The 19,924-nt window shown below is 31.8% G+C and overlaps 3 protein-coding genes across 4 annotated transcripts; all 3 read left to right on the top strand.

Annotated features, from left to right (window-relative positions):
• Positions 1-1,650: 1,650 nt before the first annotated feature.
• On the top strand, positions 1,651-3,209 carry LOC142504440 (uncharacterized). The gene is made up of 3 exons (XM_075617308.1): positions 1,651-2,175; positions 2,286-2,514; positions 2,629-3,209. The coding sequence occupies exons 1-3, from the start codon at positions 1,651-1,653 to the stop codon at positions 3,069-3,071; spliced, it is 1,197 nt and encodes a 398-aa protein (XP_075473423.1). The 3' UTR covers positions 3,072-3,209.
• Positions 3,210-3,329: 120 nt separating this feature from the next.
• On the top strand, positions 3,330-4,339 carry LOC142504439 (uncharacterized). The gene is made up of 3 exons (XM_075617307.1): positions 3,330-3,686; positions 3,769-3,946; positions 4,023-4,339. The coding sequence occupies exons 1-3, from the start codon at positions 3,330-3,332 to the stop codon at positions 4,337-4,339; spliced, it is 852 nt and encodes a 283-aa protein (XP_075473422.1).
• Positions 4,340-14,293: 9,954 nt separating this feature from the next.
• LOC142556593 (uncharacterized protein At4g17910-like) lies at positions 14,294-15,927 on the top strand. 2 transcript variants are annotated; one of them, XM_075668060.1, is made up of 4 exons: positions 14,294-14,686; positions 14,829-14,873; positions 15,352-15,453; positions 15,673-15,927. In XM_075668060.1, exons 1-4 carry the CDS (start codon positions 14,558-14,560, stop codon positions 15,823-15,825), a joined length of 429 nt encoding a protein of 142 aa, XP_075524175.1. In that variant the 5' UTR covers positions 14,294-14,557; the 3' UTR covers positions 15,826-15,927. The 2 variants fall into 2 exon arrangements, 1 of the variants encoding a protein (XP_075524175.1); XR_012822659.1 differs by lacking the exon at positions 15,352-15,453.
• The last annotated feature ends 3,997 nt before the right edge of the window (positions 15,928-19,924 follow it).

Below are 19,924 nucleotides of genomic sequence, written 5' to 3'. Positions count from 1 at the left end.
ATTAGAGTATTCACCATCTTACTAGAAAATGGTACTTTCTCGGGCTATTTTTTTTCCCGAGTATATAGTATGATGTTTATATTTAGGCAAAAATTTGTAGTGAGACGATCTCATGGGTTGTATTTTGTGAGACATATCTCTTATTTGGGTCATTCATGAAAAAATGTTACTTTTTATGCTAAGAGTATTACTTTTTATTGTGAATATCGGCATGGTTGACCCGTCTCATAGATCAAGATTCGTGAGACCGTCTCACAAAAGACCTACTCTTATATTTAATATTATTTTCGGAATTTCTGTTACGAGTTTATCCCAACTAATTAAATATAGGCAAAAACTTGTGTGAGACGGTCTCACGGGTCGTATTTTGTGAGACATGTATCTTATTTGGGTCATCCATAAAAAAATATTACTAGAATATTACTTTTTGCTGTGAATATCGGTAGAGTTGATCTGCCTCACAGATAAAGTTCGTGAGACCGTCTCACAAGAGACCTACTCTTAAATATAATAGTTACTTCAAACAATTTTTTATATCATATTAAAACATTTATTATATAAGGATAAAATTGTAAATTTCTTAATGAAATTTGTTTTTCATTTATTTTATCAATTTCTGTGAGAACATGAATAGGATCTTTATCTTTAATTTTCAATAAGTCAAATTATATATATATATATATATATATATATATATATATATATATTTACTTCATCGTTTAATCCATCTTATTAGTAAAAAATTTATGAGAGCCATAAGAATAATTTTAATAGAGTATATATGTAACTGATGGATGTTGAGTTGGTTACGTGATTTGTAGGTTATATATGATGTTTGTGTTAATTCAGAGTTTATTCAATGTGTATCGAAAATAACGATAATGAGTTTTACAGAACTTAAAAAAAATATATGAATAAAAAAGAATTTTTTTGGAAACGAATTTGACCGATTTAAATTATAGAAAACCTCGAAGCAATCAATTATTCAGAGGCCTAATGAGGTGATTAAGAAATCCATTAAGGCTCCGTTTGGTACTATGGATTGTCGTTGGATTACGATATTAGTCAAACGTTTGGTTGGTTTTTAAGAGCACCAGTAATATCCATGGGCCCGGGAATGGAGCACTGTAGAAATGTGAAAAAGCAAGAGAAGAATCCAAACTGAAGATGGTATTGACAGTCCAATTTTGCACAGTAGAAGAAAGAGGTTGTTTCATTTCCAAAACTACCATTCGCCCTACTTTTAAACATGATTTCTCTTTTCTCCATTTGTGTTCTTTTGTTGCAATTGGCCGCCGTCGTTGGTCGACGAGGTTCGTAAGTTCACTTCGTCGTTGCAAGTTCTTTCCGAAATCTTTACAAGTATCAGGTAAAATATAAATTCAGGAAATTTTTTTTTCTTTGCACAACTGTTTGTCTTGGTACAAAGTAGTTATCTTTCGAACCTTTGTTGAAAGAAAATGTTGCTTTGCTTTCCAAATATGTTTTTTGGTTACAAAGTAAATAGCTTTCGACCATTATTGAAAGAAAATGTTGGTCGCTCATTTTTTGTGGAAGTTCGTTTGTAACTCTGGAATTCCGTCACCAACATTTTAAGTTCAATCCAACATTTCATGCTTCAACCGTGCATTCAAAGTCTTCTGTGACAAGATGGACATCAAACGTAGAAACCTTATACTGGTTGTAATCGTACAACAACTGGTGTTTAGAAATTTATTGATGTTGTATCTTGTAATCCGATCGCGTGCGAATGTGGTTGCCCATCGACGTCGTGCCACTCGTAACAGACTTGTTTCGTACAGCATGACACAAAGAATCAATTCTCAATTTAGGCATTTGAATATGATTATTGATGCTGGTGATGTTCAATGTGTCTTGAACTTGAGAATGAACCGAAATGCCTATGGAAGGTTGTGCTATCTTTTAATGCACTTAGGAGGACTAACAGATTCTCGGTATGTCCGCGTCCAAGAGAAGGTTGCAATGTTTTTGTCAATATTGGCACACCATAAAAAAAATCGGGTAACCAGTCACGACTACATGCGTAGTGGACAGACAGTCAGCGCACATTTTCATGAAGTTATGCGTGCATTGTTGAAGTTGTATACCTTACTTCTTGTGAAGCCTACACCTGTTGATGGGAACTGTGACAGCGATCCTTGGAAATGGTTTGAGGTATTATTTTGTTGAAATATTGTTTTGTTTTTTTTCCGTTGTCGCTTGAATGTCTTCGCCTTAAACAAGTTATTGGTTAACAATTACTAACCTCGTTTCATAAGTGTTAAACTGGTTGTCTAGGTGCGTTGGATGACACTCATATCGGCGTACACGTTCCAGCCAGAGACAAAGCCAAATATAGAAGCAGAAAAGGAATAATTTCGGTTAACTTGTTGGGGGTTTGTGATCGAAATATGAACTTTATTTACGCTCTTACTGGATGGGAGGGATCTGCCGCTGATGCAAGAGTTTTAAGAGATGCATTGACACGGGATGATGCATTCAAGGTTCCAAGAGGTTATGTGTGAATAACTTTTACGTGTACTTGCATATTTTTCTGTATGTATGTCAAAATTTACCATAATGAAAATTTTATGGTGATAATGATTTTTTGAGACAATCATTGTGCAGGTTGTTATTATCTTTGTGACAATGGATACGCTAATGCGGAAGGTTTCTTGACTCCGTACAGACGAGTAAGATATCATAGGGATGCTTGGGGCAATCGTGCATCCGCACCACAAGATCACAAGGAGTTATTCAATTGGAGGCATTCACAAGCAAGAAACATTATTGAAAGAGCATTTGGTTTGTTGAAAAAGAGATGGGCTATCCTTCGAAGTCCTTCGTTTTACCCCTTGCATGTCCAAAACCAAATAATTCTTGCTTGCATTCTACTACATAATTTCATCCGTAATCAAATGCCCGACGATCCTTTAGATGAATATGATGAAGAAGTTGGCAGTCCCATTCATGATACACAAAATGAGTACATAAGCAGTTTTGAGTCGTCCAACGAGTGGGTTAATTGGCGAGATCAGTGCGCAATGTCCATGTGGAACAACTACAATTAACGTTTTGTTGATGTATTAAGTGCTTGTCGACAGTTGCACATCTTTATATTGTTTATGTTGATGTCGTTGTTGTTTTCATATGAACTAGTGTAATTGATGAAAATTATTTCGTAGCTCATTGTTTGTGCAACTGAAATACTTGAATGTTACGGTCTCGGCTCTCGTTTTCAGCATTTTTACTTCTTTTCTGAATATTAATACATGCACTTACAATGTTGATTTCATGACAGAAAAAGTCAACTGAGATTTCCTGTAGTCATGGATAGTGTAGCGACTTCTGGTAGCGGTAATGCGAGGTGCAAGAAAGCAGACAAGACACGGCGAAGTTGGAGTGGCCGGAAAGAAGATGTGCTAATACAGTCGCTGAAAGAAGTTATGACAAAGGGGTGGAAAAGTGAGAATGGTTTTAAAGCGGGTTACTTGACGTTGTTGAAGAATGCAATGCATACCGCAATACTAGGAACAAATATACGAGGTAATCCTCATATTAATTCAAAAATACATGTGTGGAAGAAAACATATAGTACGTTGGTGACGTTGTTATCCAAGAGTGGAGTCGGTTGGAATGACACTGACAAGACGATCGATGCTACAGACGAGACTTGGGAATCAATTGTGAAGATATGTATTGTATAGTATTCTGACCTTGAATTTCACAAGTCCACCTGATCACTCATTCGCTTGATCCTTCATACAGCATGACCCAAGTTTTAGACCAATGCGGCATAAGCAGTGGATGCATTTCAATGATTGGGCTGAAATCTTCGGAAACGATCGAGCTACTGGGGAGCATTCAAAGAATTTTGAGAATGCGTTACAGCAAGTTCTTAAACTTGATGAAGAACTTCCCAACATAGAGTTCATTGGAGAGACACGTACATTTAACCCTTTCGATGTTGCTGATGATTCCATATCTGAAACTGCATACGCCAACGTCTAAGACAAATGCAGGTACGTCTTCTAAAAGCAAAAAAAGGAAGCATCCGAGCTTGCATGATGAATCAATAGTCGAAGCAATCAACAACCTCGCTCACATAACCAAAGACACGATGACACAATTGATCAAGGAAATTAACGCGGAGGACAAAATCTCGGATGTCCAAGACACGGTTTTGGATGCATTGCAGGGTCTTACCGACCTTTCAGAAGATGAACAAGTTGCTGCGGCTAAGTTGTTATTCAACAACCACAACGACTTGGCACTATTCAAAAGACTTGGCGACCGTGGAAGGATGTGCTTGGTTATGAGGTTGTTGCGTGGTGACTAATGATTACAGTTATATGTGTGTTTTTGAAATATATCTTCTGAAATCGTAATGTACCACAACTTAGTTCTTTGTAGTGGTTCAGGAAAGGGATGTTGTGATTTTGGCTTTTGCGTATGTACTTTCCTTTTTTGGGAACAAAAAGTGACTGAATTACAACTAATTTTCAATCTATGTTATATGCTATATTTTCTTACATACACTACTGCAAATCCAATGTCTTTTATTACTTACCCTTGTGCACTTCCAAATTGATCCTAGTATTTGCCTACAACTGACTTCGTTTAACAAATTCGAACATTCCCAAGTGTCCTCTCCAGTTTAAGTGTAACACACTGGAACGAACTCTCCTTCACTAATGTGATTTGAGTAAATAAAACTGACAGTTGATTTTTTGGACGGCTACAACTTTAAAGATTTTTTGTACAACAGAAACACAACTCAATTATCATTGCAATTGTTAATTTACATAAACCAACACTGCCCATAGTAAAGCCTTTCACATTTCCGCACCATACGCATCACTTGTATGTACATGAACATCAAACACCCACTACACATAATGTTTGCATACATGACAACCGAGTAGACACTTGTACATACATTCAACCAAAATACATATTAGATCAGCATACTGTTAATTACTCGGTGCAAACAAAACAAAGGTGGTTCCACAAAAGGAGATAATACTGTGACAAATACTTTAGGCGCTGGAGTCATCTGATGAAAGGTCCACAACATCAATCTTCTTAGATTTTGAGTCGTTTGATTTGTTGTAGTTATCCTTTGACTCGATGTTCACTCCAACCTTCAAATTCACAGCTTCTTTCATTTCTGCAGCATGACACTGATGGACTTGCTCGTCGAAAGAAGATGTGTGACACAACTTCTGCTTCTTCCTACCGTTTTGATAAACCTCCTACTTTGTCAGCAGTTACCAACTTCAGTTCACTACCACCAACTCGATGTTCGCTGCATATAAATTTTTCATCATCAGAAATGAGATCAATGATAGGTACCTTGTACTTGCTGCTTACAGTTTCCTCGGAGCCATGTTCACAACGTAAAGCCATTATGGACCACCTAATGAAAGACCATATGTTGTTGAGTTCATTAGGAGTAACATAGTAAGCATGCTTTATACGAACAGAAAAAAAAGTTAATGGCCTTATTTCTCAACTACTTGCATTCAATATGCTGCATGTCTTAGATATTGTAATCATGCAAATCTTTAGTAGGTCAACACCTACCACATATATTGCACCGAATAATGTACTCCCAAAAAAAATAAACAATAACAATAAAAGCAATAAACGTACATTAACTTCCTAATTCAGCCACATAATTAACTTTTTGGTACATGAGTACATAAGTAAACAACACACTTTTGTCCACCTAATTTGATAAGTAAACAGATGACTTACCACAAAAATACTAAGTGAAGCACATAGTTTGCTGAATTGTGGACATGATATTAAGAGATAACCAATAGTAAATCCTTTACCCAACTTATTCGACTTGCACAGAAGCGTCAAAATTTTTAATTTGAATGTAGGAGAAACGAAAACCAGCTTGTGATACTTGTGTCCGAGTACTTTGTGTCATACTATGATTTGTGCTTCTTCTACATTCAGCTACGAAGGTGCAGTAGGCAACAAATTCACATATATTTTACTGTGAAGTTTTGGTGAAGACAGGGCAATTGAAGACTACAATTAACATTGAAACAAGAACTTATAACATACGAACGAAGCTTTAGTCCTCAGAAATATCTATGGCCTAGAATTAATTTCCAAATCCTCCAATAACTTTCCTATATCCTCGGACAACTTCTCCATTTTCATTCCTATTTTCCGATTCTCAACACCTAAATCTGATAATTCTTTCAGTAGATCTACTAAATTGTTACTTTGTTTTTTCCTCACACCACTTTGTTCACCTTTATTACAGCTGGAGCTACTGGACGCATTCAAATTTGGAACCTCAACCGGTTGTTTGACTGAGCAATTGAAGGCTTCCTCGGCAGCTTCTCTACTTTCGTAAGCTTTGTAACAAGCACCAGGAAAACGATTAACTTGGGCATTGGCCTCAGGCCATCTGTCGTACACTCCAACCTTCCTTCCCACAAACACAACGTACGTTTTGGTCTGCATTTACGAGAATAAATACAACAATTTTCGAACGAAATATGTATGTACAAAATGATTTACTCAGATTAATAAAGTATTCATGGAGTTACCAAAGTTAACAAGTTAGGCATTCCTACAACTAATAATATTATTCATAACATTAACGTGGATGCAGAAAGAAAGTAATTGAAAGAAAGCATAAATTCACCATCTAAGATAGGTTCACAACGACTGCATCCTTGGTGTCTCAATTTCTCCTTGAAAACAACCTTCTATGGTGTACAACGCAAATCAACGTTCCACAAAGGAGAAAATTTCTATTGTACAAAACAGAAAGGTATCCAAAATAATGAACCGAAATGAGAACTACATGATTTAATGTTCTTCTTCACATGTAGAACAGATCGAAAACATAAAAAATTAAAATTTTTACATGCCATTAATCTGTAACACATCACCTTAACTTCCTTTCGCGGATCTACTTCCGTAGTAGATAAGATGTGTGAGGTAATAGAAGCCGCACCGTCGAGTGAGAGATTAGTGGGTAGATCTGTGAATGGGGGGAAAAAATAGAAGCGTGATATCCACATTGGTAGGGGTAAAATTGGACAATTAATTATTATACTACTACTTATCCTAATAAAATAAATAGAACCAAACATAAATGCGGTTTGAAGACTAGTACTAAATGTCCATGTACTACACTTTATTATCCATTATATTATCTTTCAATTATTAATCTCACCTACGTATTAAACGGTGCCTAAAGATGCAAAATCGGTAGGTTGGTTAAAGAGAGAGCTAGTGAGTTGTGAATTCTGGAGATATTTTGTAGGCTAGATTGGATACGAAGGCAGCGTCTCGAGGCTCCTCCGCCGACAATGAGAAGACAGTTTTGAAAGAGTTTGCTTTTTGCAGCTAAAAAACCGGGCCGTAGATTAGGCGTCGAGTATCCAATGATTGACCTTTGTTTCCCTTCGTCACAGCTTTACTCACGCGCAGGAAACAACAAGTGTTGCCCACATATTTCCTCAAAGCTATTCTATCAATCCTCGAAAAGCTCGAAATAATCCATACCGTCCCAAAATTATTTTCAGATTTTTCTTCATTTCTAGAACAAATTAACCAATACTACCATACAAGTAAAGGAATTGAGTTATTTTTTGAAATAAAAAAAAAAAGTTTCACTCAAAGACTAAAATAATTTCGATAACTTTCTTCTAGGGCGGACTGTAAATGAATCGAGGCGGTTTACGAGTTTTTCGAGCTAACTCGATAAATATTTGATTCATATTTAAAGTTACCGAAATCAAACATGTTCGAACCTTTTCCGAGCTGAATTTGAGCCTAAATTATTTTGTTCGAGCACGAGCCGTAATATTTTATTATTATAATATAATTATATATTAAATATATTTGCATTTCGATGTTTCAAACTTTTATTCCTCTTACCTTAATTTCGAGTAATAGTTCGAATAGCTCGTAAATATGTTTGAATATTTCCGAGTTGAACATGAATTTCATTTTAAGCTGAACTCGAGCCAAAAAGCTAAAATTAAAATTTTCTGAGTTTTGAATCGAGCTCAAAGTTGAATATATTTAATTCGAGTTAAATTCGAAACTTAAATTTTTACTAATATTCGACTTGATTTAGTTCGTTTATAGCTACAATTTCCTAAACAACGTAGATCGTAAATTTGTAGCTAAAGATGAAATTACAAAAGATTGTTGTTTTCTGTATTTTTAAATAAATAAATATCTTATTTCGCTTGATTTTCTTCGGATAACCGCTAAAAAGTCCAATCAAATGAAATTATATCATTGTTCGATCAAAATAAATTGAAATAATGAATTCTATACTCATGGATTGATGTTTTCTTTGTGACAAATGCTATACCATTCGTGCGCTTGCTTAAAATTTATGGTTTAGATTTAGTTCGCCTTTTATTATATAAACTCGAAATCAGTACTGTCATTACTTTCTATAAGGTCCGCCTAAATTATGGCTTTGCCCAAGTTTGTAATAATAATTACATTCTCTACAGAGATTCCCGTTGGTCTAATTCCACCCCTAATTTTGCGTTTACGGATTACACACCCGACTGACTTTCAGTTACTGACAGGCGAAAGCGTTGATGAACGATCTTCTTTATCTTAAGATGCAACTTTGATAACCTTTGATGTCTGATAGGACGGACTTAAAAAATTTACTAGCCAGTTTTTTCTTTTCAAGATCTTTTAAAATATAATAAATTTGTTGGCATAAGTTGCTATTAAAAATCAGGATGAATTTAAAAAATTTACTAGTCAATAATTTATTTTCAAGATGTTTTAAAATATAATAAATTCGTTGGCTTAAGTTGCTATTCAAATCTTTAATCCAAATTCAAATCCATTATCTCTGTCCAAGTAATTATTCTATAGATTTCAAAGTAATGTTTTTTGAAGCAAAACAAAATATTTCAAGTGCCCATATATATGATTCATTTCCAATCGATATACTTCATCCGTCAAATATATACATGTGATTAAGAAAGAAATTTGAAAAAGAAATTTCACCAAGAAGTTTTCCAATATAACCTTATTTATTTGGTGTTTTAATATGATATAGAAATTGTTTGAAGTCCGTAGTTAATGTACTTAATAATTAATAGATGTAGATTGGTAAATTAATAGAGAAACAAAACGAAATATAGATGATGGATTATATATTTGAGATAAATGAAAAATGAAATGTGAATTTTATATTTGGAGCAAATGAAGTATTTTTTTTAATAAATTTTTTTTATCATTTTGGTCATGTAATTTAATATTTAATTAATATTTTAGTTTTGTAAGGTTATAAGTTTTCAAGTTGCAGTTTTATACATACAAGTTGGTTTTTAATGTCATTTTAGTTCATTTTCACTTGAGCACTGTTATGACATTAGACACGTCACCAATTTTCGATGTCACTCTAGCAATTTCCAATTTCATGTCATCAATTTCCTGCACCACTTCAGCACTCTGGTAGAAAATAAATAAAAGTGATAATAAATACCAACATATAAACCTAAAACTACCACTTGAAAATTTACAGCACTAAAATTTGGAAAATGATAAATTTATATGACCGAAATTATAACATTTTCTCTCATCTAGCATGTACTTTGGAACGACATGCTTAGTTAGTTCAAACGGAACCTTGAGCAAATAATAAAACTTTTCTAAAACATGAGTGAAATTAAAAGCTAACGTTAAGGGGTTGATTGAAAAAGATGCACCAAGTTTTTTAATAGTAGGTCTTTTGTGAGACGGTCTCACGGATCTTTATTCGTAAGATGGATCAAGTATACACATATTTACAATAATACGTAATACTTTTAACATAAAAATTAATATTTTTTATATATGACTCGAGTAGGACATTCGTCTCACATTTTTTTTTTTTTTTTTTGTATTTTAAATTGTTGGTGCTTAGGAGCACGTAGGCACCCAACCCATGCATGAGATGGATGATTTCTCTACTTGTGGATGAATTATTTCTCAGCAATTTTCCTACAAAATTTCTCTGTGATCGACAAATCCAACAATAAAGTGATTTAACAACCCATTCCTTTTGATTTTGGTGCTCCATTAATTAAATCAATCAATTGTTCGACAAAGGAAGGGTTTTTTTCCACGCACCAACAACTCTGGGTTGACAAATAATATCTTAATAAAAGATATATACACCGTGTCATGTGGACTATCAAGAAATGAACGATGAAGATCTATGTATGATTTATATCAATTTATTAGCAAATAATATCTAAAAATTAGCCAACATCACTAGAAAGGAGTATCTTTTAATCTTAAGAACTTGCAACAATGGCTCATAACTTATTAACGTCTCAGGTTTGTGACGAGATCTCAACTTCGAGACTCGATTATGTTTTTAAAAGAGTAATTGATGCTTTTTGACAAAAATATATAATTTATTTTATGCAACCTCAACAACAGTCAAAACATTTAAATTTTTCAACACAAAAAATCTCATGAAATCGTTTCAGCATTTAAATTTTATGAGACAGATCACTAACCCGATCTAATTCATAAAAAAATATTATTTTTTATATTAAAATATTAATTTCATATAGACCAGATCAACCAAAGTTCTCCCTAAATAAAATAAACTTATTATTTTTAAAATAAATATAAGAAAGTAGTAATTATTTTCAATAAATTATGAGAAGCTTGGGGTATCATAATTACATACTACAAAATCAATAATAAGGTAATAAATCCGAAAAGTTGGTAATGAAGATGAAGACTTTTGTCTTGAACCGATAGCGATGGATTAGAGTCGCGGCCAACAAATTTGCATAAAAGTGAAAGCCCCTCCCTCCCCCATGTTCACATACAACACAAAGTCACGCTTTTTTCCTTATATTTGCTATACACGAGAATTGAGTACTCCTTTTCTTGGATTTCGAGCTTACTAGTGGACTTTTTTTCCCATTCTCCCACAAACACGCCCTCACACACACACACACACATATATATATATATATATATATATATAATACTATGCATTCTTTTACTTTAATTATTATAAAATGATCATAGACAAATAATTATTACATCTTGTAAGCAATCCAAGATGTGATTAATGGAAAAATATCATTGGAAGCATGATTCTCCCGTTAGGCTAACGAACAATATCTTGTTTGGAAGCGAGAAATATTTGATGCTACAGAGAAAAAATATGAAAAAACCAAGTAATTATACTGATGCTCTTTACTTTCTTTAATTTGAGAAACAAAATTAAATATAGGCTGACAATACTAAATTACTATTTCCTATCTTACATTTCAATAATCTGCTTTACTTTGAAAACTGAAACTATATCTATACATTATATCTGCTAGTGTGTCTAACGCGACTATCGTCTGTTTATATCTACTAAATGATTATACACACAAATTGTGTGTGTAAAATTATAGTCAAAATTTATATAAGATTTTTAAAATTTTATTTACATGTTTAATTTTATATATAATTTAATAATAATTGATAAAAGTTAGCGAGGGAACATAGTACAATTGGAGAGATGTAATATTGAAAATAAGTTGTAATGACAATTTTGAGAAAAAAATTGTGGTAATTAAGTTTTAAAATTTTATGTTTAATTTAATAATAATTGATAGAAATTAGTAAGGGGTTATAATACAATTGGAGATGTGTAATATTGAAAATAAATTGCAATGATAATTTTGAGAAAAAATGTTAGTGTAATGACAATTTGAGAAACAAAAAATAGTACTCTTTATGTGACAAATTTTTTATATAATACTAATAGAATATGCACACACGTTATATATTTATTATTATTTTTTATTTGATCAAATAATACTAAATATTTAACACGAAATTATTTTCAATTTCGAAGAGTTGTTTGATTTAAAAAGAAATATTTGCTTAGATTTTTTTCTATGTAAAATATAGAGTGGATTGATGATGTTTTTAATAGGATAAAAAAGATAATTATGAAATTAAATATTTTGGTGTCTTCCAAGATAATTATTCTAAAGATCTAACACTTAATAATATAATATAAAATAGTATAGAATTATATATATATGTGTGTGTAATGTTAATATGTTGCCCACAAATTATGTTCATCTCCGTGTACAACTATAGATATTTAGTTTTAATATGCTTCGTTACATTTGATAGATAAATGTCGTATCAATAATTGACACGGTTGACGATGAGTGTGCGCGCACACACACACGCGCGCACACACACACACATATATATATAATAAGGATTATATCATATATTGTTTTACAGTATAAAATAACTTAGTGTCTTTTTACTCATTAAATCTCTTTTCATGAATTACATATTCAAATAGTACTCAATCATAACAATAATGTCATGACATTTTATTTGTATTTGTAGAGTTATTTACATACAAGTATATAATGACAATTATATTGACAAAAAGATAAGCACATATATATATATATATATATATATATATATATATATATATATATATATAATGGATCAGTAATTTTTAGGTCGGACATTAAAAATTAGCGACTAAAATACAAAATATAAGAAAAAAATAAACCTACATGTATTGTTGCCCTTTATATAAGGTTCCCACTTCCCCACTACTAGCACCTATAAACTCACTTTTCTCTGTAATCATAGTCTCGCTTTCTCACTTAGCCAAATATTGGCCAAGTATTTCTCCAGCTTCATACTTCCTTCTTTTAGCATCTGCAATATTCCCATGTCCGGTACTTCACCTGGCGGCGGGGTTGGGCGGCGTTTGCCGTGGAGTTGGCGGCGGAGGGTGGAGATGTGAATGCGCAAGCTGATGGCCACGAAACAACAAACCAACCACAGCTCTGCAATTTTCGCTCTTCCGAGCTTCTGTCCCTCTCCCCGGAGAGGGTCAGAATCGGAAGAGCGCTGCATTGCGTTGCGGGGAATTGAGGGTAGCGGTCCGAATCTGTGTCAAATTTAGTAGTGTATTTCCTTTTTTAGCCCTGGGTTGTCTTTAAATTTTCTTTTTAGTTTCTATATAAATTTTTCCCTGTTTTTTGTTGTTGTTTATGAGATAAAACATGGGATTGTAAGAGATGCATACAAGGTAGCTTAATGGATGGGATTGTGATATTTTGGTTTTTATGGTGTCGGTTTGGAATTTCTGAGAAGTTGGGGGGTTGAATGATATTTTGTTGTGCTGCTGGGCATGCATCTCTTACACCCCTATTGTATTTGCTTTTTATCTTGAATTTGATATTAGAAAAAAAGTTCCACTCTTTACTTTTTTTACTTTCTCATCTCTCTGCTTTATCAAATAAAATAAAATTGCTTAGTTCTTTCCATTTTTTTATACAACTTGGAGGATTTTATTGACTTTAATTTTATATAAATATAAAGTATTAGTTTGGTCACAATTCTTGTATATTTGCAAATCTTGATATCGAAATATAATTTTATAGAAAATTATTTGTAAATCAGTTAAGCTATAATTTTAACAAAGGAAACCAAACTTATAATATACTTATTTTCCACAATTTTCCGAAAGATTTTTGGCATGAACAAGAGGATTCGTTTTGAAATATGACCACCAAACTAAAATAGTCTTCATAAGCTAGGTTGAAAAGTTTAAAATTAAACTATAAGGAAAAAAAAATCTTTATTTTTATTAATGTTAAACTAAAAAAATGAATAATTCCATTAAATTGTTGAATTATAAATATGCTCTTTTAATTTTAAGTGTCATTTAGCACTTTCCACTAAACCATTTATATATAATAATAATAACACATAAATACTTATTGAATTTCATATATGAAATTAAAACAACAAATCGAATTTTTTTACAAACTTCATTTAATGAATAATGATACATTATCAATCGGCCTGATCCAGTTATAAACAAGGCCCAATTTAAAGTTGGTTTTCATTCTGAATTTCCTTCTTAATCTTTTGGGCCAAAACAAGGGATTTATTAATTCACTTTGACGGGTAAGTTGTAGAAAAAAATAAATAAGTAGTAATCATTTAAAATAAAAAAAAATATTTAAATTTTTCAGACACGTTTTCTTATATAAAAAACAATCAAAAATTCTTCGCACGCCGTAATGTTGGCACATCTGGATGAGACGGGTCAACCCTACCGATATTCACAATAAAAAAATAATACTTATAGCATAGATGATTCAAATAAGATATCGTCTCACAAAATACCGTCTCACACAAGCTTTTATCATTTGGTGTTGACCAGGGCTAATTACATTAACACTATCTGTAAAAATTGTCTTATAGGTATTACTATCAGCTGTAAAATTGGAATCTCGAACTTAGGTTACCCCTATAGGTATTACTACGAACATATTTGTGGTTTTCATGGAATCTTTTGATTCTTTTATTTATTAATTATTTATTTACATATAAATATTTGTTTCAGGGTATTGGGGCATGTATCTTGCTGGTGTCTAAATAAGAAGTTCTCTCTTCTTGGGAGGAAATGCCCGTCTTCTTTAAGATCTATGTAATGGACAAGGGCTAGAATTTCGGCCCTTTGCCTCTTATTTTGGTGTGGGGAATGGGTTGTGGTATCCGCAAGTGCTTCATTTATGATCATATTCCTTTGGTGGCTCGGTATTTAATTATGTTCATGCAGGTCAGTCACTTTCTTCTGGACAAGTGTGTGGAAAGGGTTTCTCGCCGGATGGTAAGATACCACATTCCACCTTTCTGATACATCATACCCCCACAGTAACAGTCCTTGTTCAAATCAATTCCCATCTTGAAGGGAGAGAAATCCATAATTTTAAATGTTTCTGACCAGAAAATCATTTTAAATTTATGTGCAGTGCAACTTAGCATATGTTTCGCTCGTGCTGGCTACCAACCTTCTGGTAACCAAATCCATATTTGCTGCAAGAGAGCAAGAATTGTATTCTGTGCAAATTAAGACCAATAACTTTAGCTCTATTTACAATGATACCCCCAACGAGGAAGATCAATCATTACAATAATTATAGTGGTGATCATAACTCATGATGTTTACGCAGTTAAAGTTCCTGAGGTTGTGTTTTTAATGTTGAAACTTTCCATCGTTTAGTCTACATTTTTGTACCATATGATTCTATTCTGGCCTTAGAGTCGTATGATAGAAATTGTCTGCTGCTGTTAGCTCGCACTTGGTCATGCCATTTCATTTTTATTTCTATTTAAAAGTATCACTGTGCAATGTGTTTCCTATTTGATTTAATCCCAGCCATTTTTTGTGATGGCTGTTCTTTGTTTTTTAATTGGGAAGAGAGGACGTCTTCTTTCAATGTGGCACTCACAAGACTCTTCTATTTTCAGTTGCTATAACAATGTAACGTTCAGGTACTAACCATTCTGATGCTATCATACTATGTACCGGGAAGTAAAAGTTCAGTTCTTGAAGAATCATTTAACAAGAATTTAGTACTCGCAACTTTTCTTCTTGTTAGTTGATTACTTTATATCCTCTGTTCGATCTGTTGTTTTGTTTCGCCTCTTATCTTATGATAATTATCATGTCCCAATAGAACTTTTCGTTTATGAGACACTTTGGTAACTAGTATAGCAGATGATTCAATATCAAGGTTTGCATAGCATATTAGCATTTGAAACAGTGTGGTTACTCTGGAGACCAACATTCGTGATTTATCTTAATACATGCAGGCCAACGTTCTTACCGGGTTGGTGAACTTGTACATTGATACATTGTCTGTGTCCCCAATCTCAGCTCTGGTAATCTTGTTCGCCTACGCTTTTGTTTCATCTTTCGTAGTTGGATTTGCAGATTTTCTTGGCATAAAGTTCAAGTTTTGGTAGTGAATCGTGTGCCTAAACCTTGTTTATTTTAGAATTTTTTTTTCCCAGTATTATTGCAAAAGTAACCTTGCCGACAAAAATATTCTGTCTTGTAATTCTTTCAATCCCATCTCTCGAAATTCTTGTGCTCTCGTTGGGCCTCATCTTTGCCAGTTTCAAATTAGTGTCTATTCCTTACCATCATTCAAGCAAGTAGCAACTTTATTCTATTTATCCAATCACATCTCACTAAAATAAAATAAAAAACACACTTCATTCAAAATTGAAAAACGAAAAGCCCAAATACACGGGGTTCCATACTATTAGCGTTTGATTGATTTTCTCTAGCGCGATGTATGTTCTTTTCTTGATCTTAATATTGTATTTATTAATTTGGAAAAAGAGTAGGTCTCTTGTGAGACGGTCTCACGAATCTTTATATATGAGACTGGTCAACCCTACCAATATTTACAATAAAAAGTAATACTCTTAACATAGAAAGTAATACTTTTTCATATATGACCCAGATAATAAATCTGTCTCACAAAATACGACCGACCGTCTCACACAAGTTTTGCCTTGAAAAAATGATTTTTTTAAAAAAATATTTAGGATACGATATTGTCTTAACGAATTTGCTTTTAATAGAAAAATAAATTTATTAATGGTGATATTTTCGTATAGTAATTGTTTTTTTATTAATGTATATAAAGTTTTTAAAGTATATTACTATCCATTATTTTTGGGAGAAATCTAAAATTTTGAATTAACTACAGTGATTTTGTTGGAGGATTTAAAAACGAATTTATTAAAGAAATAAAACATAAATGAAATATTATGGTTGTCTTTGCTTAAACAAAAAAACAAACTGCCTGCCGTTTTTTAAATTTTCTTTCGAAATGATTTTTATTCTAAAATTTAAAAAAAATTCTAAATTATGTGATTGGGTCGTAGAGATGAATCATACAAAAATGGTTATTTTCATTTGACGCCTAATACGCAACAAAGATCGTTATTGTGAATCATATCGTTTATCGTCGATCTGATAATAATATATTTCATATTCGAGATTCAAATTATAATAAATTTTTATTTAATTAAACAAAAAAGTTAGGTCGACATATGACAATAGTTTGCCTTTCGACTAATACACCACCCCGACATACAAAGGCAAGCCACACAAATAAGACTATGATGAAATTATAAATGTGATAATACTAAATTGAGGATGATAATTATTAATTAAGTTGAAAATATATAAAAATAATTAGGAAAAATGAAGTTTAATTAAATATATTCAATTTGAAAATACACACACCCACTTGTATATACATCTACCAATAATATATACGACAGACAACTTTACTGTCAGCGTCATCTGAGACACGCTGGCATGTCATAAACAACATTATCAATTTATTTATCTTATCTTAGGAAAGGAATAATAATTTAGAAAATAAGGTAAAGAAGAAGATGATATGATTTTAAACGATTTTAAACTTCATTGCCCTTTCACAATAGATTCCGTAGGCCACTGCAGCAGTCACCATGTCGCACAAAAATTCTCGTAAGAAAATACGTCAATTCTCAGAAAAATATTATCTTTTAGATTATTTATATAACAATTTAATTTTTTATGTTAAAATTATTATTTTTATGGACATAGTTGACTCATCTCACTAATAAAGATATACGAAATTGTCTCACAAGATACCTACTGATCAGATTTCAAACATTGTGTAAATTAACTCCGAGAAAAATATTTGAAAATGATAAAAACTATTTTTGGTTCATTTAAAAAAAATGAATACAAAGTCTCTTACAAAATGATCTTGACTTCATGAGGGTACTTTAAATGGTAATAAATTTGAATTAATAAGAAGTTCGATTTCCTTTTTAATACTCTCTCGAGCAATTTTTTTCATAAGATTTGTCCAATATAATTTATTTGATAGCATGTTTGCAGGGAACTGAATTAACCTGAGATTTTACTTAATGCATATCGAAAGATAGAAGTTCCAGGTTTCATCGTCCAAAAAAAAAAAAATTATACTCAATCAAAATTAAGGAAGACAACCAGACTGTTTTGAGACATATTTGAACAATTCCAAAACCCACCCCCCTAAAGAATAAATTGCACCCTCAAACCCGGTCTGACCCGCTTCTAGACATTGTTGCTCGGGTCTAGATCCACCCCACTATCGGTTTGACATGTTCTAGACCGGTCATGAAAAAGACCCACGAGTTATACGATCAAAGCATTGGCTGATGAGCTAGTGCAAGTTACACGAAGAACTAGTACTTTTTGAAACGCAAATTTATTTTAATCGATTTATAATATATATCAATTAAAAAGTTGAAATTCCAATATTAAAATATCTTGGAATTAATCAATACTATCTAAAATATTAAAAAAAATAAATTATTATTTAAATCGACTCAAGAAGTCTGAATATCAATTTATCAAGCGCTCCTTCGTTTTGGGCAACACATTTTAGATATTTGTCAACTATTTGAATTTTTCAATAATCCCACTTGGCGACTTCTAAGTAAGAAATAATGGTAAATAATGTATTAAATTGGCTTTTGACGAAAATATGTGATATAAATTATTAATTTATTTGGGTTGTATTCATTTAGGCTAAATATTATAGCAAAACCCAAGTAATAAATTTTGACGAGCTAGACTTGTTAAAATGGGTAGAATAGATGTTTGGAATCGAGAAGACACTTCAGGTTGCATAGATTTGAAGAGCAATATCATGAAATATGCATGAGTTTTAAATTACGATTATATATATATATATATATATATATTTAGGAAAATGGACCTGGTTAATCTTTTTTTTTAAAAAAAATAACATACCCAAGTGTGTTTGAAATATACCGTAGAAAGTCTTTTAAAAAATAATGATTGATTAAGGTTAAATAACAAAATACCCATTTTTTTGGATCGATTTTAGTTATTACAATGTTAGTATAAATTGATGTGAAGTGAATTTAAAAATCTTGGAAACCAAGATAATTGCAACAACTAGGATACAATTAAATTCAACTGTACTAAATAAGTCGATGTATGTATTTTTGTGCTATATTTGGCTTTAATTTTAGGCAAAAATTTGTGTGAGACGGATCTCTCATTTGGGTCATCCATGAAAAAGTATTACTTTTTACGCTAACATTATTATTTTTTATTGTGAATATCGGTAGAGTTGACCCGTCTTACATATAAAGTTTCGTAAGATCGTCTCACAAAAGACCTAATTTTAATTTTTATATTTTGAGAAATGATTTGTACTAGTGAAATGTATGGATTTTTATTATATTTTTATTGTTTATAATAAAATAATAGATATATCAAATCTTAAATTCTTGACTTACTTATTTACACATTACTTATGTAAATTAAACTGAATTTAAAATGTCATCATTATAGATGCACTTGAAATTCATCATAATGAACATGAATTATCATATAAACATCTAAGTGTGAATTTGAAGTTTACTGTTATATTTTTCTAAATAACAAAAATACAGTTGAAATCCATCAATAAGTGAAACATAAGAGCAGGGCCGATACTAACAATATTTGGGCCCTGAGTCTAACTTTTAAAAACAAGCCTCTAAATCATAATGTGTGTTCATATTATGATTGAGAAATTAATCGATAACAAGCTAAGCAAGTTCCATTTAATAAATACTTGGTTTTGGGCTATCTAGTAACTAGTATTATATATAATAAATTTTTTTTTATTTTTTTGGATCCCAAAAAAGAGATGGGCCTGAGTCATTGGACTCATTTGCCTCTTAATAAGCACGGCCCTGCATAAGAGTATTTTGGTTCGAATGATGGGATGGTTAATTATGTATAATATATGGAAGATAAATCCATATTTATGGATATCGCAATGATTTATAATTTTAATCTTTTTAGAATTTGAGCTAGATATTGGAGTAAAAAAATAACATGTAATTGATTCATATATCATCTTTCACACATAATAGTGATACAATATTTTGAAAATAGTGATTATAAGTTACTAGATTATAATTTCTGTAAAATATACGATGATATTTTTTTATAATATAAAATTTGGATTTGGATAATTAAATTTTAAAA

This window comes from Primulina tabacum, chromosome 9, assembly GCF_025594145.1.
Source record: "Primulina tabacum isolate GXHZ01 chromosome 9, ASM2559414v2, whole genome shotgun sequence".
In the NCBI taxonomy this organism is placed as follows: domain Eukaryota; kingdom Viridiplantae; phylum Streptophyta; class Magnoliopsida; order Lamiales; family Gesneriaceae; genus Primulina; species Primulina tabacum.
The sequence above is the reverse complement of the archived record's forward strand: the minus strand, read 5'-3'. Positions and strand labels throughout refer to the sequence as shown.

Coding starts and splice junctions, on each gene's coding strand:
- LOC142504440 (XM_075617308.1), top strand. CDS start 1,651: ATGGACATCAAACGTAGAAACCTTATACTGGTTGTAATCGTACAACAA. Junction 2,176..2,285: donor ATCCTTGGAAATGGTTTGAG/GTATTATTTTGT, acceptor CATAAGTGTTAA/ACTGGTTGTCTAGGTGCGTT. Junction 2,515..2,628: donor TGCATTCAAGGTTCCAAGAG/GTTATGTGTGAA, acceptor ATCATTGTGCAG/GTTGTTATTATCTTTGTGAC.
- LOC142504439 (XM_075617307.1), top strand. CDS start 3,330: ATGGATAGTGTAGCGACTTCTGGTAGCGGTAATGCGAGGTGCAAGAAA. Junction 3,687..3,768: donor ACGAGACTTGGGAATCAATT/GTGAAGATATGT, acceptor TCCTTCATACAG/CATGACCCAAGTTTTAGACC. Junction 3,947..4,022: donor AGAGTTCATTGGAGAGACAC/GTACATTTAACC, acceptor AGACAAATGCAG/GTACGTCTTCTAAAAGCAAA.
- LOC142556593 (XM_075668060.1), top strand. CDS start 14,558: ATGGGTTGTGGTATCCGCAAGTGCTTCATTTATGATCATATTCCTTTG. Junction 14,687..14,828: donor AAAGGGTTTCTCGCCGGATG/GTAAGATACCAC, acceptor ATTTATGTGCAG/TGCAACTTAGCATATGTTTC. Junction 14,874..15,351: donor TGCTGGCTACCAACCTTCTG/GTAACCAAATCC, acceptor TGTAACGTTCAG/GTACTAACCATTCTGATGCT.